Source organism: Odontesthes bonariensis, chromosome 7 (genome assembly GCF_027942865.1).
Source record: "Odontesthes bonariensis isolate fOdoBon6 chromosome 7, fOdoBon6.hap1, whole genome shotgun sequence".
NCBI lineage: Eukaryota > Metazoa > Chordata > Actinopteri > Atheriniformes > Atherinopsidae > Odontesthes > Odontesthes bonariensis.
The window spans coordinates 12,414,303-12,440,887 of record NC_134512.1 but is presented as its reverse complement, the minus strand read 5'-3'; the positions used below and the strand labels follow the sequence as shown (position 1 = coordinate 12,440,887).

The 26,585-nt window shown below is 40.4% G+C and overlaps 1 protein-coding gene across 1 annotated transcript in view; it reads right to left on the bottom strand.

Annotated features, from left to right (window-relative positions):
* Positions 1-978: 978 nt before the first annotated feature.
* The window catches only part of abtb2b (ankyrin repeat and BTB (POZ) domain containing 2b), a 46,089-nt gene continuing 20,482 nt past the window's right edge, over positions 979-26,585 (bottom strand). Inside the window, exons 2-17 of the mRNA XM_075469519.1 lie at positions 19,295-19,444; positions 13,128-13,338; positions 8,229-8,381; positions 7,711-7,876; positions 7,089-7,178; positions 6,865-6,966; positions 6,502-6,598; positions 5,567-5,702; positions 4,790-5,067; positions 4,526-4,704; positions 4,327-4,432; positions 3,891-3,993; positions 3,709-3,796; positions 3,541-3,609; positions 2,328-2,441; positions 979-2,185 (exon numbers count right to left, since the gene is read on the bottom strand). Of these exons, the coding sequence (XP_075325634.1) occupies positions 1,952-2,185; positions 2,328-2,441; positions 3,541-3,609; positions 3,709-3,796; positions 3,891-3,993; positions 4,327-4,432; positions 4,526-4,704; positions 4,790-5,067; positions 5,567-5,702; positions 6,502-6,598; positions 6,865-6,966; positions 7,089-7,178; positions 7,711-7,876; positions 8,229-8,381; positions 13,128-13,338; positions 19,295-19,444 (2,276 nt within the window). The 3' untranslated portion in view covers positions 979-1,951. The remainder of the gene's footprint in view (positions 2,186-2,327; positions 2,442-3,540; positions 3,610-3,708; positions 3,797-3,890; positions 3,994-4,326; positions 4,433-4,525; positions 4,705-4,789; positions 5,068-5,566; positions 5,703-6,501; positions 6,599-6,864; positions 6,967-7,088; positions 7,179-7,710; positions 7,877-8,228; positions 8,382-13,127; positions 13,339-19,294; positions 19,445-26,585) is intronic.

Below are 26,585 nucleotides of genomic sequence, written 5' to 3'. Positions count from 1 at the left end.
CTCTTTGTAAATAGACAGACAAGTTGTGGGGGGTTGATTGTCTTCTCAACCACGCTGGGGATTCCTGCTCAACGCTTTTAGCTTGTATTGCTGTGTGCATGTCAAACATGAGCTTTTCTTTGCATGGCTTTAGTGTTAATGTTCCATGCCAAACTCCCCTCCTTCTCTCAGCCTTCATTAATTCTCTCTCCACAAAACTACCTTTTAAAGTTTTAAATTCCCTTCTCTCTTTTCTTACTTTCACCCCTTTTGCTTTATTTCTAACCTTTTTTTTTTTTTTTTAAATTGTCCCCTTAGTACTGCTGATTTTATTTTCTCATTCCTCCTCCTGCTTATCTTGTGCACAAAGTTTTCAAACAATGCTTCCTTTATTCTGTACCTCTCTGGGAGGCTCAGAGGTCTGAGCTCTCTTTACCCGCTGGTAGAGGAGGCACAGGGAGGGAATACCAGTACTACAAACACAAAGCAATACCTGATGTTCACCCTCCTTTCTGTTTTCTACAATGGGAAGCTAGCAGCACGAAAGACATCCAATGAATATAGGCCCAGAAGGGTCTCTGGACAGAGCAGGAACAAAACTTACTGATGTAATCCCCATATAACATAACTGTGAGCATCTTCAGTGCTGAAACAAATAAACTCATTCAGTTATGGTGTCTTTGTCTTCCTTATTCATACCAGCGCATGTATGGGTAAGTGGAGCCATTAAAGATATTATTGGAAAAAAATAGTCTTAGTACTAAAGTATCAGTTGGTACAAGGATGATTATTTTGTAAAACTGTCATTTTTCTCCCCGTTACTTAACATTTTTTGCAAATCTTTTCACAACGCATTTTAGCCTATGCAATTGCATCCATTTTATAGGTTTTGCATTTGGAAATCTGATGTTTTCCCAGTCTCAGGTGAGTACACGCCACTCCACATAAAGAAAAAGCCACTAAACTGTTTGGGATCACTTGTATGTGGAAATATTACAGTTTCTTTTTTACCAGGTTTATTTTAGTATTCAGCATTAAAACCGACGAGTCCAAATCCCACGTTGGGATCTAGTTACAATAAACCTCAGGATATATAAGCTTAATAAACTGTTAGTGTACCTGGACAAACAACAGAAGCATTTTAAAACAATATCATTAATAATTAGCTTGGATTAAAAAAAAAAAAAATTAAAAAACAATAAAAAGGGAACACCCCATTAAATACTCTCACGTCTTTTTTTTCTCATTAAATAGAATGTGTCCATCCCACTTTGCAAATAGTGTGTCGCTCTGGTCATACTTAAAAAAAGAGAGAAACAACACAGTTACATCAAAATAGTACATTTGTTAGTTCAATGTTTACATCACCGCAGGAGGCACTGAGGCTACCCACTGCCTCCCATTCTGCATTACTATTTTGAATAGGTCCTCCTTTGTGTGTAGAATAGATCCTTCAGTCAACTGCTACTTTATAAAACATCAGTCAAAACCAGATAGGTGCTGCTCATCCAAATCTTCTGAGGCCATCAGGTGTTTACCAGTTTTGTCCAGTAGATGGCAGCAGTGTTTCATAATTCAGAGTTGCACTCGTTGCATCAATCTGTTGATTCTTCAATCAAGCTTTCAAAGCTTTGGAGAAAAGAATATCACATTATTGAATTTTCTTCTTCATAAACATGCTTTTCATTACGATAACTATGACCATCAAGTTCTTGGCCCAAAGTATGAAACACTGAATTGTCCATAGAGCTCCCAGGGCCACTCGCTGATCTGCACCTCTGTCTCAAAGTACTGCAGAAGTTGCTCCTTAACAGACAGAGAATCAGATGTCTCTAAGACAACAAATGTATTTAGACCAGTCAGACAGATCTTAAAGATCTGATTCTTCAGCAGTGATCAGATTAAACTTCCGCTCCAACTGCCACGCTCCTCTAGTTTTTTCTTTCTTCTCTCCACAGCATCTGAAATGTCCTCAGACTCGAGATGAGACATAGAGAGAGCGAAGGCGCTGAGCCAGGATGGCCTCCAGCTCCTCCAGAGGTGAGTCACCCCGACTGTGAGCCAGTGAGGAAGAGGAGTTATTGCCTTGTCGGGCTCCAGGTGGTCCCAACAACAAGCTCCTGAAGCCCTCTTTTTCTATCAGTGAGGGCATCTGCTTCAAGAAGTAACTTTCACAGAACGAGCACAGCTCCACCGAACCATGTGCCTGTTTCAAGGAAAGGAGAGTTGCATGGTCATGTTTTAGCTGTGTGAAAAATCTAGATTTAAAAAATACAACAAAAAAAACCCTGAACTTAACATATGTGCTCACAAGAGTACAACATAGTCCTTATCGGTGTATGTGTTACCTTGGCTGTCTTGTAGATGTTGACTGAATTGTCCAAGTTTATGTGCTGAGAGCAGATGAGTTCACAGTGTCTTTGTAGTGCCCCCAGCTGGAACACACTGGCAGCAGACAACAGCTGAGGGAGGGGGGAGATTAAAAGGAAAAAAAACTGTCATTATGTCAATGTTTTTAGATATAACTTTGTACTCAATAACTGAGTTGTTTCATGCACACCAGCTTAGTAAATATTCAAAATCCCCTCTGATCTCACTGTGTAGAACATGCATTTATGCATGTGGTGAGGCTAGGCCAGACAGGGAGTTGTTTAGTTTACTGTTTCTATCCTTTGAGTCACAGCCATATGTGAGTGATATGTGTGTTACAGTGAACTCAAATACCATAAACTCACATGGACTTAAATCAGGCTGTTGGTGGGCTACCTGAATGTTAAGCTTGACAACAGATGGAACTGAAAATGTTACACAAAGAATGTCAAAAGAGCCAAAAAAAACTTTCCATTTTGTATTTACTGTATGTACCAAACTTATTGTGTGCTTCAGTAATATTACAAATCAGTACATTACAAAGCAGTAACAACACTGCTGTTTCACAGTACAATTTCCAATTCACATTTTTTTGTATTCTAAATAACCTTGAGTTCTTTTTGGTAATTCAATATTCCTCTACTTCTCTTGTACTGAAATTAGTAGCGAATTTGGCTGAAGGCAGAATGCTTTCCTGAAGGGAGAGTAGATGGTCTAATGCCATCACATCTACTTATTCAATAAGTTACATGTAGTGAATCTATAGTATTATATAGGATTTACTCATATTTATCAAAAGTGAACACACCAGGGCAGCACATTTCTAAAATTTACTCTAATTTCCTTATCAACATGTGCAGTATCAATTTCACAAAGAACTCTGTGGACTGCAATAAATAAAAGGCTATAGAGCTTTTCCATGGCAGACAGTCTGAGTTCAATTAGTAGGACATGCACAGATGTTTCAATGAGGGCTGCATTTCACTTACAGGAAGTTCTGTTTCTGTACATGTTCTACAAATAACCGTCATGCACAGGTGCAGAAGTAACTTGCAATCCTCATCAATACACCTGAGCTTATGTACTACAGTATTTGTTTATAGTAAATTGCAAAAGTCATATCATTGCTGCAGTATTCTTGCCTGTTTTCCTGATACTCTGCAGCTCTAGAACACACTTTTCTATTCTCACCTCCAACAAGTCAGGCACATTAGTTTTCAGTGACTCGGTCCCTCCACAATACAAGTATGACATCATCATCTGCAGAGAGGTCAAAAGTCTGACTTAGCAACAGATCATCAAAGTAGTTGATCTACGTAATTAATGTGTTTTTTGTTGTATGTGGAATATATTTTTTACCTGGAAAATGTTGTACTTGACATCAGTGATCTCGATCTCTTTGTTCGGGCTACCATCTGATCCAGTTGATGCCAGCAGAGATTTGAATCTGTAGCAGAACAAATCTATTTGTCAAATCTTTTTGAACATCATTAAAGAGATTAATGCGGATCATCTGTCCAGGGAGAAATGTCTGCACTTACCTATCAGAAGCAGTAATCAGAAGGACTTTGTGTCCGTAGAATGGTTTCCCCTCCAACTGAAACGTCACATCTGACATCTCTCGGTTATTTAGAAAGTGTGGGTCTGTTGAAATGGAGAGCAGCACATTGTTAGCTTTACTTGTAATGTTAAGTCAGTATAAACAAATGGCTACTAGTTTAACTTAAAATACGAAAGTTCCTCCTCCCATAAGCTTCTGTACTTGTATCTGTATTACGCAATATTAAACTAAATGGTAGGCTGTGGGATTTGGAGCATTTTGAAAAAAATAAATAGAAATAATAAATAATCACATCGGATTTCAGGAAACTGTGATGGCTTTGTATTTTACTGCATTTTAGGACAGTTCAAACACTAAATAGTTGCCCACTTATGAGCTATAGCTACTCATGCACCTAGGAAACATAGCTTCCTTACCCAACTGTGCTGAAAGAGATGCCTTCATCTCAGAGACGGCTGGAAGGGGGGCTGAACCAAAACAGTGACTAAAAATAGCTGCCAGCTGCTGTATAATGGCATCATTCTGGAGGAAAAAGAATAGTGGAATGCATTATATCGCAGATCAAAACTGAAGAAAAAAAAACGAAAAGGCAGTCCAGTTTATGTTTGATGGTACCTTGGTGGTTCGTAAGATGTTGAACATAAGGGGCAGGCCTGTAGTCACCAGTTCCTCACAGTAGTCCTCCTCTCGGATTGTGGTGAACTCTCTGAGGAGGCAGAGGGTGACCCCTGCCCTGGACTGCTGCTGGGCACAGCGAAGAGATTCCAGCCACACATGTAGTTTCCACGGTACACCTGTACATAGAGTGGTTATGATATTTTGTTCTCCGACAATTAAAAAAGTAGGCACATCCTTGTTTTGCCATCTGAAAATAGATACCCATAGCACGAAGCTCCATTGTGACGTCAAGGTAGCCGTGCTCAGTGCTGTAGTAGCTGGCTTCTTGCAGAGCCTTCATCCTGGTTTTGCAGAGTTTCGGTATGCCCACCTCTGGCAGGGCTGCATTGCCGTTGGAAGGGGTTGGCAGAGGGGACAGAGGGAGGAAAGGGCAGATCCCGGCAACCTCATCATCCACTCCCTCAGCTAAAATCTCCTCAAGAGACAGGACATCCTCTTTGATTTGCTGGGGCTGAGTCAGTAGCTTTCTCAGCACATTTCTGACAAGATAAATGGAGAGAAGAAGTGGGGAAGAAAGAGGTCAGGCAAAGAAGGAAACAGAAAGCATAGAATCACTGATATATACCCAAACACCAACACATACTTCAGTGTCTGTGACCCTGTAATCTCCTCTCTGATTACTTAATCCATCACCCTCAGTGTGGAATGTGAAGTGTTGAGTCTACAGTGTGTGTTAACACATACACACAGCAAACAGGTGGATAAGCAATAAACAATACCAGTTGGTCTTCTGAAACAAATGGACTCTGAACAGAGTAAGAATCTGAACTCACTTTTCATACAATGATACTTTTAAGATTTTCTGTTTCATCTCAGTGAAAGAGATTAATCTCCCCTCAAAGCTTCAATTTAAAGTCACACAAGTGTTTTTTTCCCCCCTGAAACTCTTGAGTAAGAGCAAGAACTTGCAGTTTTTCCTCTAAAATCAGTTGTCAACACATGCATAGAGCTTTTCATGTCAGACTGAGGGATACACACCTGTGTCCATGTGCAGCAGCATGACTGAAGCAGTTCATGTCTTCATAAAGGGACGACGTGAGGGCATTTCCATCATGAGTCTTTGATAAGGGGTCGGCACCACGTGCAAGGAGCAAACTCACCATCTCATAGTTGCCTGGGAAGCACATGAATATTTAATAATGTGACAATGCAACAATTTACGAACAATTTATAATTTACTTGCAGCAGAGCTGAAGAAGCCTCTGACTCTACACACTTTGTTGTTTGATCACTATGTTGTGTAGAGGCTTGTATTGTCTGTTATGTTGAGCAGCTTTTGCAGCATTTTTTTGTGTTTTTAAAATAATTTTTCCTTCCTTTATTGTATTGTTAACTCATCGCATTATTAATGCTCGGATGTTACTGCTGCTCCATTTAATTTTATCCCGGGAACTGACGAAAATGCATCGTACTTAGTTTTGCATTCACGAACAAGCAATATATTCATTTTAATCTAAATGTATTCACTATCACCGAAGCTAAGTGAAGCATGTCTCTTTTACTAGAGCGATGTGTAGCTTTCAGATGATCCCACACAGGAATGCAGCCCAGAGTTACTACACAACTGCAGGCGGCACTTCTCTTTTGTCACCACACCTTCATTTACTCTCTCATTTCCTCATTACTCTTACCCATTCACAACTTGGTGGTCTTCAGGAAAACTAGCACATTATAGTATTGGTTACAAGTAAGTGTGAGAGTTGTTTTGCAGAAAGCCACAACTGCAGCTCTCTTGCACTCTTTTTTCATTTTTTTTCCTTCGCTTAACCCTCCTACAATTGTTGCGCCTCTATAATTTAGTAGAGTAGTCATTTACCAGCAATAAATCAGATCAAAATACACACAAACAGTAAGCTGGACTGCACTCTAACATCAGCTGTGCCTTGTGCCGCAATGTGTGAGCATTTGCCCACCTGCTGCTGAAGCCAGCTGCAGCGGAGTGTCTGCTGTGTTCTCCTGTCCGTTACGGACGGCTGCCCCCTCCACATTGGCCCCTGCATCCAACAGAAGCTGCAGAGAAACACCACATCTGTTATACTGAGCAATGTCTGACATCCTGCAACTCCTTTATGGTTTGACCTTTGACCTCACATTTGTCAATCCACCTTTTTATAACATCACATTCACAGTGAACACAAGATAATTTATTCGGTTTTTCCATTTGCAACGGGGTGCTTTCCCTTGAGGAAAAAGGGCATAGCTGCACAGCCGTGTCGAAACAAGAGCTCATTCAGTAGATGATGTGGAGGTAGCTACTATATGTGTGTGTTTCCAACCTGCACTACGGAGATGTGTCCGTGCAACACGGCAAAAGTGAGGGCTGCCCAGTGTCGACTATCCGGATGCACAGAGGGGTGTTTCAGGGAGCAGGGTGGAACCTGTCAAGATGGGACAAATGAGTCGTGCATAATATTCATAACAGCCAATGTGATTTTAGATTTTATAATATGAATGAATGTATCCCCTGTTGAAAAAGTGTGTGTGTGTATTTTATATTTACCGCAACGTCAAGGTTGGCCCCAGCATCAATCAACATCTGAACAAGGGCCTCGTCTCCAGCTGCACAGGCATACATCAGGGGGGTCATACCCTGGATGACAGAGTGCAGTAAATACAGTTTAGAGCGAGAATAAAAATATGAAGATTTGAAAAATCATGATTCACGCAGCTGTGCTTCTATCCCTACAAGCATTGTAACATTGAATTTAATGTTTGGTGGATTGCACATGTATAGCGTTTTTTAACCTTAACTAGGTACTGTAAAGCTTTTAACAATGATTTTTCCCATTCACACAAATCCACAAACGCACTCCAGCTGCAGCTGCAGCAGAGCAGCCAAGGAAACTGCCCTCAAGAGGAACTTGGAGGCAATTATTGGGCAATCAGGTTTAATTCTTGAGTCGCAGCTGCCCAATTATCCTAAAACTTATCCTAAACTTAACCATAAACACTGTCTAAGCCTGACATTTAAAATCACCCCTAACCTATCTTCATATACCGGTAAATACTTTTTGAATTCATAAATGTTTGTGAGCACCTGCTTTTTTGCCTGAAAAGGGATGTTGTTGCCACAATGTGACCTTGTACCTTACAGTTTGTCCACACAACAATGGATTTAGTACCTGGTCGTCCATGCTGTTGACCCCGTCTGGCCCAAGCAGATCAATGGCTTGGCCAATGAGGTCTGTGCGACCACAGTTGAGCATCCGAAAACCCAAGTCTAGGTGGAATTTATCTGTGGCAGCTTTGGAGTCCAGACGCTTGAAAGAGCTAAAGCAGCACTCAGGCCTGCAAAAGAGTAAATAAGCAGTTTTGATCTGCTCAGTCTGTTTTAACAAACTTTGAGAGAAGCTTAATTGTGGCACTTGCACACCATACATTACAATGTACATGTACACCTCGTGAGGATGTTAAAAGACCATTATGCAGTCAATGAAGAGCCATTAAGCTTCTTTTTTTTTTTTTTTAAAGAGAGAACCAGCTGAATCAAAGACCAAGCCCCTGGTAAATGGGCCAAAGATTGCATATGAAGTCCCAAAGGAAATTATCATCAACGATTGTCTGAAGTAAGATAGGTTCAGATTTTATACTGTATTTCAAGCAGGATGGCCACAGCAAATGTATGTGTGTTCTCATTTACTTCAGCTGTCTTGGCTCACAGTCCAGTCCTGGAAGGAGAAGTCTTGCCGTTTGTCTGACATCATCACTGTCCACCAGTAGACTCTTGCGATGCTCAGCATGAACTATGGCCACCCTCATCCACTCCATCAGAGGTGGCAGCAACAGAAATGGCCTGTAAAGAAAAAGTGAAATCATTCAACTTCTGTTCATAATCTTGATACAATAAGCACTGATAATGATCTCTTTAGCTCTCATAATTCAGTCTGTTCAAATTAAACTAAATTGTCTTGAAACCTTAAGATACACTTCCACATACATATACAGCATATGAAGACAGCCCTGCAGATACTTGCTTTATAAGAAGTTACAAGATACAAGAGTTGCATTCTTGTTGATATCATCCACATAAACAATCAAATAACATATACATATGACTAATCTGTTTAAGTGAGCATAGTTAAACGTCGCATCAGCTTTCCTTGCACTGGAGAGAAGACATTAGGCATCTGATGAGCTGTGGCTTGATAATAAAATACAGCAGTGGCTTCTTTTATTTAAAACAAGCAATAGCAGAAGCAAAGTAAATTGCAGTATGCTGGCACTGAAACAAATAGGTTAGAAAATCTTAACCAACGGGAACCAACTTAAACTAAAGATATGATGAAATGTTAAAACTACAAAGGACAGACAAGATTATCCTAAGCCTGAAGCCACAAGAAAGAATGTAATTTATCCAGAAGAAGCTGCAGTAATTGGGAACGTGGCATTCTGAAAATCATATGGATTATTTGAACACTTTTTTTTTCGCTTTTATTCATCAGTGCCTTCCTCCTTTGTCTAAATCCTTTTAGGAACCACTGGTGATGTAGCTATTAGCAACGCCACGTCTAGCCAGTTATCTAGTATTATTCCCATCTTTTCCTCACCTTATGTGCATAGAATGTACCTGTGAACAATAGCACATCAGTGTCAATGGGATTGTTGTTTGCTTTTGATGCTGTGAAGCCTCAGTTACAGTGTGTTCATGATTGTTTGAACAGTAACTCTTTCTTAAGATACCTTTCTCCTGCTGTGATGTTATTCCTATCATTGGCTTTACTTCTTTTCTGCAAAGACTTGAATGCATAATGTGAATACAGATAGACCCAAAAGCACAGGCAGTATGTGAGCACATAAGGCTGCTACGTGGGATTGTGTTCGTTGTTAATGAGTACTAATCCCCCTGCAGTGCCTTTTATTTTAGTTCAGAAAAGCTCCTTCTGTACAACAACACTCATTGAATTTAACAATACATTGTATATATTTTAAATGAATATAATGATGAATAAAACTTTTTTCTCTCATTAGTTGAACTTAAATGATTTTTTTCATGAAACATAAAAGGCCTTATGCACTCTGATGTCAACTCTCTAAAGTCTTGTTTGCCTTTTAGCCATTCTGTCAGATGTGGCTTCTGTGTTTTATCAGTTGCTGATCAGTCAGGAGGAGGGGTCCTGCTGTCAGCCAGGCGTAACATTTAACAAGCAGACTTGGGGATGATGAGCTTTAGGAGGAGGGGATGGTTAAAAGTGTGGCTGATGGGTGCATATAATGAAGGTTTAAGTGTTTGAGAAACGACTTGGAGGCAGGTGGGGTATGTCAAGATGAGGAAGGGGGTTGGGTGGCAGTTTCTGCAGGCATAGAGAGATAAGAAAGTCATGTTTCTGAGGAGAGGAAGCTCAGTAGGCTTGAGAATCTGTGTTTATTCATCTCTTAATGACCTCTGCTCAACACAAATCAGGCTTTGCTTGTGTGCGTGTTCATTCATTTGTGCATGTGTCTTTGTCTTCCTGAATGCCACAAGTCTGACTCCCACACCAGCTCAAATTAGCCACATGCAGCTTTTAGTTTTTAATATGAAGTTGATCCATCAGAAAAATATTCTCTCCACTTCCATTTATTGGTCTGCCGCTGTGAAGCAAATAATGAAAAAAAATTTAACATGGGAGAGTTTTGCTTTTAAGGACTGATGTCGTTCCTTGTCTTATTGTACCCATTAGTCTTTAATACTTTCTGCTGATGTATTTGTGTGTGTGGAGTTTGTGAGGAGTTAGGCAAAAATGTGCACTGCATTACAGAGTGTAAAAATTGTAATGTCTATTTACATGTCAATGGCTAAAACCTGCAGACAGATGCAGCTTGTCTTCTGTCACAAAAATCCTCCCTCGCTCTCTCATGATCTCCCTCTCTCATTAGCTAAACTGCTCCCCCCATAGACTCCCCAATATGACCCCTGTGTCTGGGTTATGGCCCTCAGCCTGAAATCTAAACTTCAGCTTTTTCAGAGGCTCAGTGCAACATCAAAGCCTTGATGCCTGTTAACACTGAAACTAGATAGCGCCTATGGCTAGCCCACTGACCTGACTAGCAAAGGGCTACACACTGAGAACAGCAGGTTGCAGGCACGCACTCAGACCTACATACACAAACCATGGCACACATGCACATATAAATGTTTGCTCTGATTCATGGTGCTTTGCTTACCACCACCTGGCAGGTCATAAAATGACAGTCAACTCAAATCATGGTCAGGTGTGTTTGAATTCTGAACTGTCCAACATGAAAAGCAAAGGCTTTCCTTCTTAAGAGGAAAAAAAAAAAAAAAAAAAAATCACACATGCCTGACTTGCACCATATATCCTGTATGCCCTATAACCTGAAGCCAGAATGTTTGAGTTTACATGGTAAGAAACCTCAATGAGGTCTTAAAGCAGATCCCATCATGGTTTGCAAAGGGTCAAGGTTAACCACTGATCTAGAGTTAGATTACACGTGTATGTGCTACAGAACAGGAGATGTAATCAAATCTGATGTATTTGTGGTTGGATGTAAGCTCTACTGGTTGCTTCTTATCAGTAACACATCTATCCATTAGTTCTCCCTTCTACTCTTCAAAGGAAGCGTTTGAGGTTTGGGATGATGGGGTCCTTATTCTTAGTGATATGACCATTGAAAAGTCTGTTAGATCATTTTTTGCCTAAATAACAAACTTTGTATTTATTAACAAAAGAAGAAGATATACAGGCACCAGTGCCTGTCCTCCCATATTTCATGCCATCTAGTACACAATCATCACTTGCAGCTAAGGACCAGATTTAAAGGATCAAAAAGGGTCATCTTGTGTAGTAAAAAGGATTCTGCAACAAGGCTCTCAGCAGGCTCACTATAATGTTTGATGATGTGGGCCACACATATTTGGTGGTTTTGGGTTTCCACCAAGATTTTATAAAGCTTTCAATAGAGGGTGGGTCGGAAATATGGAGAGGCCCACTGAAGGAGAAAACTCTGTATTAGTACCAGGTGCTCACATTGTAATCACTACCAGGTTTGCAGCGCTGAAACCTACCACCTGAGTTGGCTCTGTATGCTAACATTCACAGAGAAAAAGAAAGGCATACTGGTCACAGGGAGAGTGTTGAAGAGCCTCTAAAGCAAGCTGATATATATCCACCATTAAAAACATCTGAGGATATCAAAGAAAAAGCTAGGATAGGGAAATGGACGCGTGAGTATTTGCTGTTGTGTTCTCTTTGATGCTATAAGGAGTCCACCTTTGCTCACTCGCGAGTTCGTTCATTATTATGTATCAGAGCCAGCTGGCCTTGTAAGAGAGGATGAGGATATGGCTGATTTCAATGCAAACATTTTAATGTAACTTTGGACAGCAATAAACATGGGGTTTTGAATAAGTTAAAAGAATAATTGACTCACTTAAATGAGAGTTGCACCAAGTGCATAAATAAGGTAAAAAAAAAGGCAATTGATCTTTTGACATTTGAGAGCACTTTCCAAAGCCACTTTTTAACAGAGTTGCACCGTGGCACAGACACACCTTCAAGTTTGTGTGTTTTTTTTCTAACACAAAAACACAGATGTGTGAGCAGACTGCAAGTGTTTGTCTAAGACACAGACTCACAATTATGGGTAATAAGCTCTACTTAAGGTACATAATCTTCCACATTTAGCTGAACTGTTGAATATCGCTATTACTGAACTGTAGACTCCTGTGAGTGCTTAGGGTAAAAAAAACAAAAAACGTTTTCACACATTTTATCTGTTAATTATGAAAGAAAAGATACACCTATGCACACTTATACATATCTACGGTGAAACTCCCTGATTTCTGTGGAAAGCAAACATTATGACTCATGATTCCTTGGGCATTTTTAAAGTCAAAGATTACTCAAATGTTTGTCATAATCAGCAGCTACACAGATAAAGACGATAATATAACTGACATGTTCTGTAACATCTAGATTGTTCTGATATACTTTTCACCGCTTGTCTCAAGACACAGAAATTGCCATAATTGTTCAACAAACACAACTCAAGGAAGATTTGAGGAGACCTGAACAGAATTACAGACCATTTGTACCTCTTAAGACCCCTTAGACAATCAGTCTTCTGCCTGATTTCACCCTAAGGTGCTATTAGCCTTCAATCAGACTAACTTTAACACCTGAAAGCTTTTGTTTGCTGGTAATTAACCTGTAGAATATTAACACTTAAATGACCAGAGGACAATGCAATAGGTATGTATAAAATAGAAAGGCACCCTAAAACAAATAAACAAAAAAGCTGTTTATTTGATTAAGAACCTATTTGTTAATTGTTATGTAATTTTAGAGACTAGGCCATTATTAACATTTATATTAACCAAATCATGAACCAAATAAACTCCTCTCTAATCCCAGATGAAAGCAGGAAGACAAAACAAAGTACAAATTTACTTAAAAGACAAACAGGGATATGATCAAATGTATCTTGGATCCAAAAACCTTACAAAGTTCACTGTCCAAGTTTAAATGTGTTTTTTCCCTTCCTATTACACACTTAGAGAGAGCATGTAAAATGGTTGCATCCACTCCATGACTCCTACCTCTCTCTGCTGAGAGCCATGCGTGGGGGATCCAAGTTGGGATTCTCCATGGACTCCATTTGTGGGCAGCGCAGGAAGTAGTAAAGGGTGTGGAGGGCGTCAGGCGACCAAGACACGGGCTGCTGGGGACGGGCGTGGCGGGCTGGACTCAGTCCTGGACGCACTGAGCTGAGGCGCTGCATGTGGTGCATGGCACGGGACACTAAGTCACCTGGAACAAAGGAAGTATGGGAAAGTTAGATGGTTGAGGAAATGTTTGCCCTAATTAAAGACATAAGGCTTATTCATCACATTTTCTTAATGCTGTAATACTGTACCTGTGCTAAATATATCAGTGAAGTGTTATGTGAGCCAAATGTCACGTTGCAGATTAAGAAAAAAAAGAGAACAATAATTGGAGTTCTGCGTTGTTCAGAATAAACCCTGTGGGCTCCCAGTCAAACAGGATTTCCTTTTTTTCTTAACCACTTTCCCCTTGTGCCTTACTCCATGTCTCCAGGGGTATCTGCCATTAGCAGTGTCATTATCAGTGAGCAAAGCCAAGACGGCCAGCCTGAAACGACCATTCATTTTAATAATTGAAAGAGTTAAAGGACAAACAGACAGTTAATCACAGGCTCTAAGGAACTGTTCAACTGTTTATGTACTGGCACAATTCAATCACTGCACTTAGCCTGGAAAGATGTGTATCAGTAACAAGATCAAATCAAGCTCAGTTTTGTATGAATGCTTTAGTGTTTTTTGCTTTAAGCTTATCTGATTTACCATTTGCATTTAAAGTTTTATGATAAAAAGCGTAAAACATGCAGCTTATCAGAGGAGTCATTGAGCTTTGTGATCACTTACACAGAAATAATCTGTTTGAAGAGTTTCAGTCAGGATTCAGAGTGCATCATAGCACAGAAACTGCACTGCTGAAAGTTACCAATGATCTCCTCTTAGCCTCTGATAGCGGACTTGTGTCTGTGCTTGTCCTGTTGGATCTCAGTGCTGCATTTGATACGGTCGATCACAGTATCTTATTACACAGACTTGAACATGTTATTGGGATTAAAGGAACTGCATTAGGCTGGTTTAAGTCATATTTATCTGATAGATTTCAGTTTGTTCTTGTAAATGAAGAATCTTCCTCACGCACCAGAGTAAGTCATGGAGTTCCCCAGGGTTCTGTGCTTGGACCGATTCTTTTCACTTTATACATGCTTCCATTAGGTAACATTATTAGACAGCATGGCATAAATTTCCATTGCTATGCTGATGATACTCAGCTGTACTTATCTATAAAACCAGATGAACCCAATAGGTTGGTCAGACTACAAGCATGTCTTAAAGACATAAAGACCTGGATGACTGTCTGCTTCTAAATTCAGACAAAACTGAAGTCGTTATCTTTGGACCTGAGCGTTTCAGGGAGAAATTGTCTAGCTATATAGTTACTCTAGATGGGATTTCCTTGGCTTCTAGTTCTACAGTGAGGAACCTTGGAGTTATTTTTGACCAGAATTTATCATTTGACTCGCATATAAAACAGGTTTCTAGGACTGCCTTCTTTCACCTTCGTAATATTGTTAACATCTTGTCTCAGAGTGATGCAGAAAAACTAGTCCATGCATTTGTTACTTCAAGATTGGACTACTGTAATTCTTTATTATTGGGCTGTCCCACATATTCTCTGAAAAGCCTTCAGTTGATCCAAAATGCTGCAGCCAGAGTTTTGATGAGAACTAACAGGAGAGATCATATTTCTCCAGTTTTAGCTTCTCTTCATTGGCTCCCTGTTAAATTCAGAATAGAATTTAAGATTCTTCTCCTTACATATAAAGCTCTTAATGACCGAGCTCCATCATATCTTAAAGATCTCATTGTAAGATATTTTCCTAACAGAGCACTTCGTTCCCAAACTGCAGGTTTACTTGAGGTTCCCAGAGTTTCTAAAAGTAGAATGGGAGGCAGAGCCTTCAGTTATCAGGCCCCTCTATTGTGGAATAAGCTGCCAGTAAATGTCCGGGAAGCAGACCCTTTCCACTTTTAAGACCAGGCTTAAAACTTTCCTTTTTTATAAAGCTTATAGTTAGGTCTGTTGAATCTGATAGTGTGTCTGCTAGTGTGTCTTGTTCTGCCTCCACCTCTGGCACCCTCTATACTTTCATTACCCCCTACCCGAACCAGGGTTTGAATCCCATTCCCGCCTATCTTACCTCTCTTATTTCTCCCCCTACCCGAACCAGGGTTTGCATCCCCACCCCGCTGTGACTGGTGTGCAGTTGGTGAGAGTGAGTTGTATGGCTTTGTTTTTGCTGGTATTTTTTAGTGAATATAGGACTGTTTAGGTGAATTTGTCTGCTGTATCTGCTAGTGTGTCTTGTCCTGCCTCCACCTCTGGCACCTTCTATACTTTCATTACCCCCTACCCGAACCAGGGTTTGAATCCCATTCCCACTTATCTTACCTCTTTTATTTCTCCCCCTACCCGAACCAGGGTTTGCATCCCCACCCCGCTGTGACTGGTGTGCAGTTGGTGAGAGGCTGAGGTAGCTTGTGGCTGTAAAAGATGGTTGTTGCGGTGTGAGGAGCAGATCTATATAGGGAGTATAGGGAATTACTCACTGAGTCTGGTCCTTTATTTATTTAATTTTTCGTTAGCACAAGTTTCTTGTGTTTACCTTGAATAGGGATGGCTCAGGTAATCCTGAAACATCCCATAGTTAAGCTGCTATAGGCCTAGACTGCTGGGGGGCCTCATCTGTCGCACCTTTCCTCACTTTACTCTCTTTATGTATATGTGACATTATTGTGGTCATTAACTCGTGTTTCCCTGTTCCAACAGATATCCTTTGAATGGTGTTACAGTGCCGCCGCCGCCGCTGCCCCCGCCAACCCCCCACCCCTCCCTCCCCCCCTTTCTGTCTTCTCAAACCCCAGCTGGTCGAGGCGGATGGCCACCCTTCCTGAGTCTGGTTCTGCCAGAGGTTTCTTCCTGTTAAAAGGGAGTCGTTTCTCTCCACAGTCGCCTCCGGCACGCTCAGGACGGGAGATTGGACCGAAAAACTAAAAGTTTTCAGTGTAATCTGTTGGTTTCCTTAGCTAGGAAATTGTTTTTGAATTGGCTCTATATGAACGAATTGGATTATTTTATGAATTATGATTATTATTAATTAATTGAATTCCAATTGGCTTGAATTGAACTTAATATCTAAGTGCCTTGAGATGACATTTGTTGTATTTGGTGCTATATAAATAAAAATGAATTGAATTGAATTGAATCCATAATATGAACTTGATGGAAAACCACAAGCAATTCAGGAAAGGCTCATTTAGATTACTGTCGTAAAATCATGTACACAAACAGAAACGGAGAGCACAGAAGGCTCGTAAATCTAGGTGAGAGACCATCTTTGTCCACACAGCATGAGGGAAGAGCAGCAGCAGAAAGGCGTAGCATCCACTCTGAGCTTGGGATCATGTAATGTTGTTTTAGCACAATTACCACTGGGCTAATATTACTGCAAATAGGACAGTGTGCAGAGGCCAAAGCTGAAGAGCTAAACAATTTGGGTGTGTCTGTGTCAAAATTAAGAGGTTTGGGGTACTTCAAGGGGGGTAAGATTCAGGTAGCTCTCCCAAAACAGACCCCACTTAAAGCCGACAAGCCTCCTTTGTGTTAACCACCACCAAATGTCCCTCCAGGAGGTCTCTCTGGAATTCCTGCCCAAGATGAACCTCTCCCCTGTTTTCCAGCTTATATTGTGCCCTGAAGCAAAACTAAGCTCCAGGGGTCAGAGGGATATGAAATACTCCATTCTTAGATTACAAATTATTTGGGATTTCTTTTAGAAGTCGTGAGGTCAATAAATTGTGGAATGAATGCTTTTATAAACACATATGGATGAAAAGTAAAATTTAATAAAGCAAGATGAATTCAAATAATAAGAAATTTGCAAGATATTGCCCAATTTCTTAGTTCAATGCAAACATCTTTTTATGCAGACTTTTTGAGGCCTTGCAATGGTAACTGGCCTTGTAGGAAAAAGTCATTTTGTCATGGGCTTCTGCAATTTTGCTTTTGAACGTTTCCCTTAGTTAACCTGACTGTCAAATCTTTTCTGAGTCTGCTAGAGTTGATGGGAGACTATTTGAATATAAAACCCTAAACTGAAGACACTTTCAGAGCAATCACATTATTTAAACTACATTTCCAACCATTTTAGACATTTAGCTGAATATCCAATACCAGACACTATCCACTATCTATCATATTTATGCATGCCATGTGTTTATGTGTCTGACCAGGTCCAGTGTAGAAATCCAGCCGGACTAAATAGCTCAGCACAGATGCTCCTGTGTCTGCTCGGTCTCTTGGGCTCTGATCACAGTGCCAATCCCAGTCTGTTTTTGTTGTGTAAACATGAATCAGTGGACACACGCCGGTGTGTGTTTCTAGGCGTGAATGAGTCTGGATGCCATGCCTGCCCAGATTAGCCCGGCTTCACCCCTCCAGAGAGATGTGGCACAAAGAGACCACTGAGCGAACGTGAGAGAAAGAGTTTGTCTGTACTTTCTTAATGCCTCACTAACAGCAGCAATGTATGAACGTGGCCTTGTGCTGGAGGAACAAATGACAGAGTGTTAGCTCATTTGGAGTAAGAAACCTATCCCTACTTTGACCAACACTAATCTCCATCTCTCCTCCCCTCTCCCTGCCCCAACAGCCTCAGTCTTCACCTCTCTTCCTCTCCATCATCTCCCCCTGACCCCCTACACTCCACAGATCTAAACCAACTCCCTCCCTACTCCACTACTGCTCCAACTTCATCCTTAAACCTCTTTCAATTCCTGCTTTTCTGTCACTTATTAATAACCTGATTCATGCTCTTTAGCAATGCCAACTCCATTGCAACCTCCAGTTAAAACAGACCACATGTACAGTAGCAAAGATGGTGTGTGCCTAGTTGTCTCTATGTTTACCAACCAACATGAGTGTCAGCATCCAAAATTAGCAGTATGCAAGGAAACCTATTAAATGATTCAAACCACAGTAATGTCTGGTTCCCCTGGACATATTTTTACATATTTTAGGACAGGATTAATCTATAGAATGGCACCCGAATAAATCTAAAAGGACAAATACAACTAGACTCTTATTAATAGAACACTAAATAAGTCCCATCACTCTTCCATGTTAGCTGAGACTGTACATTATACAAGCACAGGCGTGATCACTTTACTCTCTAGAGCACAATGTGTAGATAAGCTAATCCGATGCGTATTTTTAGAAGAATATGCAGAAGATGATTTGCAAATAAGGGTTCATGATGAGACTTATCGCAGGACAGAAAGTGATAAAGAAGTAATTATCCTTCATCACAATTTGCCAGTAGTCGGAGTTTTTTGTTACTTTTTCTACTTCTATTTTTTTCCCTGTGAATTTATTTTTTCCAAAGTCTTCTTTTTCTTTTTTCTTTTTAAAGCAAAAGGTAAAATCGGTGTTTATGATGAAGAATGGCCAAATATGGCATATGGTCCAAAATGAAAACCTACAAGTTGCCAAATGGGTGTTTACTTTCTCAGGAGGGAATCCACCACACTGACAGGTACCAAAATAGTCATTTTAGAAACTATACTGAGAGTCTATATCACATTTTAGTGTCATTTACAGGCACGCTGCTTCTGTCCTCAGCTGTCTGTATCTGAGTTTGACACACACACACGCGCAGAATCTTTCCCCTCCAGCCTTTCACAGACTCCCAACTCCGCCTCCGTTTAACCAACAATCTGCTTCAAATTGTGCTTTGTTCTCTTTGAAAAAACTGTTTTCAACATGATCCATTTTTTTATGTCAAATATACTGAAAAAAATGTTTGCAACCAAGAAAAAACATGTGTGGTCTTTAAATTCCTTATCCCCCCCCCCTTTTTTTGTCAATCAGTTTCCTTGTTTGTTGAGCCAAACGGTTTATTTGAGGCTCTGCGGTATACTACTGAAATTGAACAATTTATACAGAATTCCTCGGAATGGGTATCTGTCTTGACAAGACTATTTTGTTGTCAGTTTTTTCTTAGTTGCTGTTCAAACAAGTCAGGAATTCACTCAATTAAAAAAAGCAGAGAAACCGTTGCTATTAGAAAGTACGACCAGGATCACACAGAATATTCTGTAAGTGCACTCACTGAGTTCTGAAATGCTGCCTACACAGGTAGCCAGCAGGGACTGTTCCAGTGTCCTCAGCTCCAGCTGCGCATAAGCATCCTCCCTGCTGTCCAAAGGCGTCTGCTGGTTCTCCGTGTAGGGACTGAAATGGGCCGGGAGAGACAGAACACCTATGGAAACAAAAAACAAAGAGATATTCTGTTTAAATAGGACACATCATTGAGCTTTCACAGCCATCCAGCCAAAGTCCTCCAAGAAAACCAAAAACAATTGCAAATGGTATTTTATTTGTGTATTTGTAATCCTGCTTACATGTAACATACACAATTAGACACTCAAGGGAATGTGAACCCTGCTCTCAGCACATTCAGAAAAATAAACGGAGCACGCAGCGACATCAGGCTAATACAGACAAAACAAATGCAAACTATGTCACACGCAGACCTCTCTGAAAAGAATTCCGTGCCACAGCAAATGTTTAACATTATGGGCATAACTGAACCAGTACAATACATAGCACACATGCCTGATGCCCGCTTGTAACATAAGAATTCAGAAGGTTGAACTTTTACAGTAAGGTTGTCTGAGGGAACAGTAACAAAGATGAAAGTTTTGGTATGGAAATGGTATTCAAGATGACATTGACCAGTCATTTATGAAAGTCAAAAAAACAAACAGACAAAAACAAGTGTAACAAGGCCCAATTTAGGATAACTGTGGTATTTCCTCTTTGAAAGGAACCTCAGGAGATCTGGTAGCCCAACCCAAGCATCTCTGACAAGATAGTGTAATTTAAAGTAAGAAAAAAAAAAAGTATATCATATGACAATAAGAATAACTAGTTTTTAAAACAGATACATTGTATTGTTTCTGTTTGACAAATGCAAGCGAGGACATAACTACTTTCTTACATAATCCAAAAATGGCATCCTGTCTTTTCACTGCTATGATTGTTGTTTTCCAGCTGAAATGGATAAAAGTAGCAAGTGATCGCAAGAACTAAGTCTACGTTTCTTTCTCCTTTTTAGTATCTTCCTGCTGGCTGCTGCATTACACCTTCCTTCATTATCTTTGCCTGCAGAGAGCGTGTAAAAGCCAGGGTGTGTTGTAAGCTACTGTGCATCAAACTGATCAGACTCTGCTCAGTAAGCTCTCAGATTTTGGCTTCTTCTTTTGGTTTTCTGACAGGTCAGAGGAAATGAGAGGCTGAGGATAGAAGAGAAACTGGAAAGAGGGAAAGATCATCAGAGCAGGTTTGTGATTTATTCAAAAAGCCAGGGGAAAAGAGCTGCATCATCTTAAAACTCCCCCTACTCTCCCAAAGGGGGGAAAGATGGGGCACCATCCCTAAAATGACATTCTCATGTGCCTCGAGCAAGTGATGTGCTCTCATTGGTATCAAAGGTAAACGCTGAAAAGAAAAATCTGCTGCATGTTTCAAAAAGTCGTAATTTTAGCTCTCCATGAAGAGTATGGTGGGCTACATCAAGAAAGGTAAAAAAACGCGAGACAGCTTATAAATCTCTTCACATTGTACAGCACTGCCTGCAAATTCTGGTTCTTTTTTCTTTCTTTTATTAAAGTCATTTTACACTGTTTTTTTATTAAGTTGTTTGCTGTATATTCAAACTATTTTGTATTGCATCATAACATGAAGCAAAAACAAAGTTGACTTTACATTGACTTTAAATGGCACTGAAATATGATATGGGGAAAGTAATGGAAACAGATTATTTTTCAGGGTCTTGTCTCGTAGTTATTTTTTTTTTCAGGGTATTTTTCTGTACCTGCAAGTACTGAATTCCCAATAAAGCTTAAATGGCTCCTCGAAAAATGAAAACCATATTGATCGATTCGAAAATATGTTCACTCTGGCAGAGCTCGGCTACCAAAGCGAGTCCAGTCTCATACAAAAACTGACACTCCATGGCTTTCTCTGGCTCTCTCTCGTTCTTTCTCTGCACCATCTGACTTGTATAATATGTGCTGACTCTCCGTTCCAACACAATGGAAATGGCTGCCTCTAGCAGAGTACCACTGCCACAAAGGACCTGCAAATCACATGAACAAAATGTACGCAAGCTCCAACCTGCCCCTGTTCAATCACAAGCTCAAACATACATCTGGGCACAGAAATATGCACTTTTATGAGAGTCACTTCAGGTATTTTGGGGCTTTGATTGTTGCTGGGTGTAAATCATTTCTTTACATGACACTGAACATATCAACACGGGAGAGGAATCTGGAGCTTGGACATTTTAGTTTTTTTCCACAACTAAAACTGAATCTTTTAGCACAAATTTTCTCAATTTTTTTCTCAGGCCTTGGACTATACTTTTAGAGATGATACCATTTTTTTATATATAATTATGGCTGCATACTTAATAAACATCACACATTACCATGTTAAATTCCTTTTGCTCCATTTACCCTTCTGAATTGCTTTATTATATATAGAAGGCCACTTGTTATGGCCTTCCTGGCAGAGCAATAGGGGAAACTGGATTTTTGCATGTAATATAAAGAGTTAAAAATAGCTTGTTTCCAGCTCCTCTCCTGAGAGACTCCTGGCTCATTACTGTATGTGTTAAAAATAAATGAATATGTTGTTTGTTGGCGTGAACAGTGGTATGCAACTTTAAAGAGATTTTCTGACTGATGTCACCAATGTTGTGATTAGCAGAGGAAGCAGCACTGACATTATATCAGTCTTCAACCTTAGGTGCATAAGCTATTTTAAACCAATATTATATTAAAACACATGTAATCTAAAAAAAATGTTTTGGAGAAAATAAATGAATGAAGTTCAGCCTACATGTATGCTTAACACAGAACTAAAGCAGAATCTGTGAATATTAATTTAGTTTCAAAGCTGTGGTAAATGTTCATACTCCACTCAGTCTTTCCCACAGTCCCACCCCTTTGCTTGCCTCACCGCTGAACCCCAGCCTGCGTCATTTGGGCCTGATGTTGGTCGGCAAGCCAACCAGGGCCTGTCCCCACCGCCACTAATATCATGAGTACCAGCAGCTCTAGCGTGTGGATCTTTTTTCTCCGGCACTTGGAGAGGCTGAGAGAAGGGGTGGGGGAGTGAGGGGTGTAGAGCTTTATAGGAAGACAAATGAGTCATGCAAAAAACAGATACCATTTGAGGGAGAACTGGGGGAATATCTGAAACTCAAGAGAGAAAGGCGGGGGACAAGTGACACGAGGGATTCATTCTTTTGTGGCCATTATGGTTCCATTTCTGAGGCTGACCCTGCACATGTCATGTGGGAATCTCAGCTACAAATCACAGCTGAAACTTACCACGAAGCCTTTGGCAGTTCCCAGCCCATCTGAAGCATCTCCCCATGCCATTAGAGCTCCTCCAAGCTCAGCCAAACTATCACTCACAGTGATGTTAAAGACTCTGTCAGGAAAGGTCATAAAAATCAAACTACAATCTTTTGTTATGCCGAAAGTTTTCAGAAGTGCCCCAGGTGGGCTGCCCCGCTCATTCACATGTCGTATCACATTAACAAAGTTGTTATTAAGCTAACATTTTATAGTAAGGAAACCATGAATTTAAACAGCAACGTGCCTTCATAATATGCAAACAAACCTTTGCATTAAAGTAAATGCATCAGCACCTTCCCCTGCGTGCTGTCTTTGTTGCTCCTGTGTTATCTCATATTATCTCTCAATGTCACAGTTTGCAATACTTGACTCTAAGTTTGTGTTTTTAAGACATGTGAGGGGAGTATTATTAGATAAGATAGCTAGACTCTGGGGGACAGTGCTGCCTCTCATATCTCAAGGTATTTGGGTTGTACCATTAATAAAAGGCCAGATAAACAGAGCTTTAAATTCTTAAAACACAGCTATTTTGAATCAGCTCACAGCACACAGTTCAGTATGAACAGCTTTCAATACTAAAAAGTATTTATTTTTGAAAATTTTCCGTAAATGGTCACTTCATGTTGGATATTATGAGTAGAAAATAACATCAGAAGGCAACAATACTTCTGTAACTTTACATTTTGTACTGAATACAAAACCTAGCTTTTCAGTAACAGACCTTGACATTTATTTTGTGGTTCACCAGTTTTTATTTATAGTTTTTAGTTTAATTATTATTCCCACCAGCAAACTGACATCGGCTGACCATACTTGGTCTGTGTTTGCCAGTTTGTTTTGTCTACTGTAGGAAGAATGTGTGAAAAACAGAACAGTGTGGTTAGCTAATCACCCAGTAACACAGAAGACTTGTGTGCACGCGAACACACACACACACACACACAAGTGGACACCTGCCTTTCCTCCTTTAACAACCTCTTCATTCATTATAGGGTGGATGGATCAGAGAGTAACGGGAACAGGGCTTCAAAGCGAATTTCCCTGCCCAAAAAGGAGCTCTGATTCTGGTCCAGGAGGTTGTAAGTACATCCCTTTACACACAATAGTACAGTGTTTGACAGGGCTGTCATTGGGTGGGGGTCACTCCCACAGCCTCCTGATCCCCGTCTTTCTGTGAGTGAGTCTTTCACACAACAAAAGGAACACACACACACACACACGCGCCTATGCTTCATTTCTCCTTAGTGGAATTCGTATGCCAGATGTGATCCTTCACTCACAGACCTGACCTCTTGTTTTCCACAAGTAAGGGCTCCAAAACACCTGTTTTTCAGACATCACCATCACCATCACATTCATTATGTGCCACACACATGGGTATTTTGTTAAAGGCACAGAGCAGGAGGCTTACAGAAAAACTGACGACGGAACATTAATACTGTGTCTGTGTATGTCTCCGGAGAGCCAACTTTATTCTGCTACACTAACTGCAGCTTTTCAGCATCTGAGTTTAAAAATATCCATGTGCTTGCTCTTCATGATCCTTATCTAAACAAATTCTGAGTAGAAAGAGGGGCATTAAGAAACTGAAAGTGGTGTATTAGTATTTGGGTTAAAAATACTCATTCATCTGACATGTTAGCATTTAAGTGTGTCTTTCAAAATACAAACTACCTACATGGAGTTGAGGGCAGACAGAGACGCATTCATTCAAGCCAAAGCTGCTTACACTTTGAATCTCAAGTTTTATTGAAGTGTCCATTCACTGGAATATTTGTGTTCAAATAAGTATGTTTCCGATTTAAAAGGCATCAAAAGTTACTGTTCTCATTCGCACATGACAACAGACTCTTACACATGCACACATGCCTGTCGGAGTCTGATAAATCACAGACTCTGACAGACAAGCAAAGTGGGGTCTGGTCAGCGTCCCCCTGACACCTCTGGTGACCCTGACTGCAAGAAGTCAGAGGTGGAGCTCAGCTGGGGCTAAAAGAGGAAGTAGACTTATCAGCTGTGTGAAAGGGACTTCCCCAAGCCACTGAGAGGGGACACCCACACACATCCTTTATCACTGAAAGAAAATACAGCTGAGATGTAAATGGAAAATTACTCATACGTGGTGAAAGACTTACTATCGCATGCTGGGTAAAAGAGATTTTATTTGTCTGATCAAACTGCTGTCATGAATTGCTGAATAGGTCTTCTTAAAAGCACAACCTGCATAAAAACAAAGAGTCTGACATTTAGATCTAACATTTGAAAGTGACATTAAAGTGGATGTTTGCGTAGTTTTACTGTTGACTCTGTTGTGCTTGGTGCATTCTCCAGTGCGTGAGAAATGTAGATGTGCTTCTGACAGGGTGTGCGCGAAGCTCTCAGTAAAAGACGGCGTCTTTGGCAGCTTGCTACGAATGCAAATTTGATTCGTAGACACATGGTTGGAATATCTCTTTCTGGAAATGGTGATCGACTTGTACAAGGACCTAAAAGCAGAAAAGATCATAAAGAACAAACATAGGGTCGTGGTGTATGCAGCTGTCTGCGAGCACATCCGCAACCAATTATAACTGGGCCAGTAGAGGTCTGCCCAAAATCCCAGTGCGCAAAAACACAAAGTTTTGATCTTAATCTTCCAAGACATGCGGAAATTTTAGTTACATTTTGGGAGTGTTCTATCTGTTCTCGTTTTGTTTTGTAACAAATCTTACAATGAAAACATGAGCTACCAGCTATGTCCTGTTCTCGCTGAAAATCCAGCAAGATGAAGAAAAGATGTTTCTTGTAAAATGGTCCTCAGTAAATCTGAGGTACTCAATGTCATGAACATAAACCACTGTCAGTGGTTCCAACAGCACAACAATGTGACTGTGGAGCAGTAAATGTGGTCTGCCAAAACACTCCAATTAGGAGCTGTACGGTTCGGGCGGTGGAGGGCTTTGGTTTTCCACAGCCCAGAAAAAAAATCTCACCATTAGCCATACACATCTACTCATAATCCTAAACATGACTTCAACTTTCTCTCCTTATCGTCTCACTTTTTCTCTCTAATCGTGTTTTACATTTTACATTCCAGGCTAATTGTGGTGCCTGTGGCTATCTAGTCTTATTCAAGACTGCCTTGTTCCATATGTGCCACCACTTCATATAGTAAGCAGCAAAGGGACTATATGGATCTATTACAGAATGACTAGTTTTATAGGTCCATGTCTTATTGTACAGTACTGGAAAATATGTTATACTGTAAATGGAGGCTCATTTTGTTTCTCTAATGACACAGGATGACAGCTATTATACACACACACTCACACACACTGCAATAATACATCCACATAAACATCTGACCTCAACTCCGCCTTCTCATAATAAAATCCACTTTTACTATTGAGCGATGATGTCACAAACCCAAACACTGCCAGCAGAAGAAGGGGCTTGACAAAAACAAAAAGGAAGCTTACTTTAGTTTAAAGAACAATTCTCGTTATTGTCACTTTGAAAAGTACGGATCCAACAGCTAAATGTGTTCTTACTAAAAGTAGACATTACTGGCTGGAGAAAAATCAAGGGCTGCTTTATTTGCCCATTTCAAACAAAAACAGTTAACCTCTCTTTAAAGAACAAGCTAGCCCTTTATTCAGCTCCCAACAAACAGCACTACTGGGCAGCGGGCAGGGCAAAGAAGTATAAAGTGTGTGTGTGCATTTATACGAGTGTGTGTTCATTTAATTGCTCTCTTTCTGTCTGTGTAATCGGCTCGTTTTCGCTCAGCTGGAAACCAGGATTGAGAACAGAGAGCCAGTCAGTTCAAGTTCAGACAACTTGCCCATTGAGCAACGGTCTGAAGCTGAACTCTCGATTGACTCCGTTCAGTAACACATGCTAACACACACAATGACAAAGGTGAAACACTTTTTCTGCAGTGGAAAACTGAGTAAAGTTATGGATGGATGTTAGAAACCACACAAGTTTGGG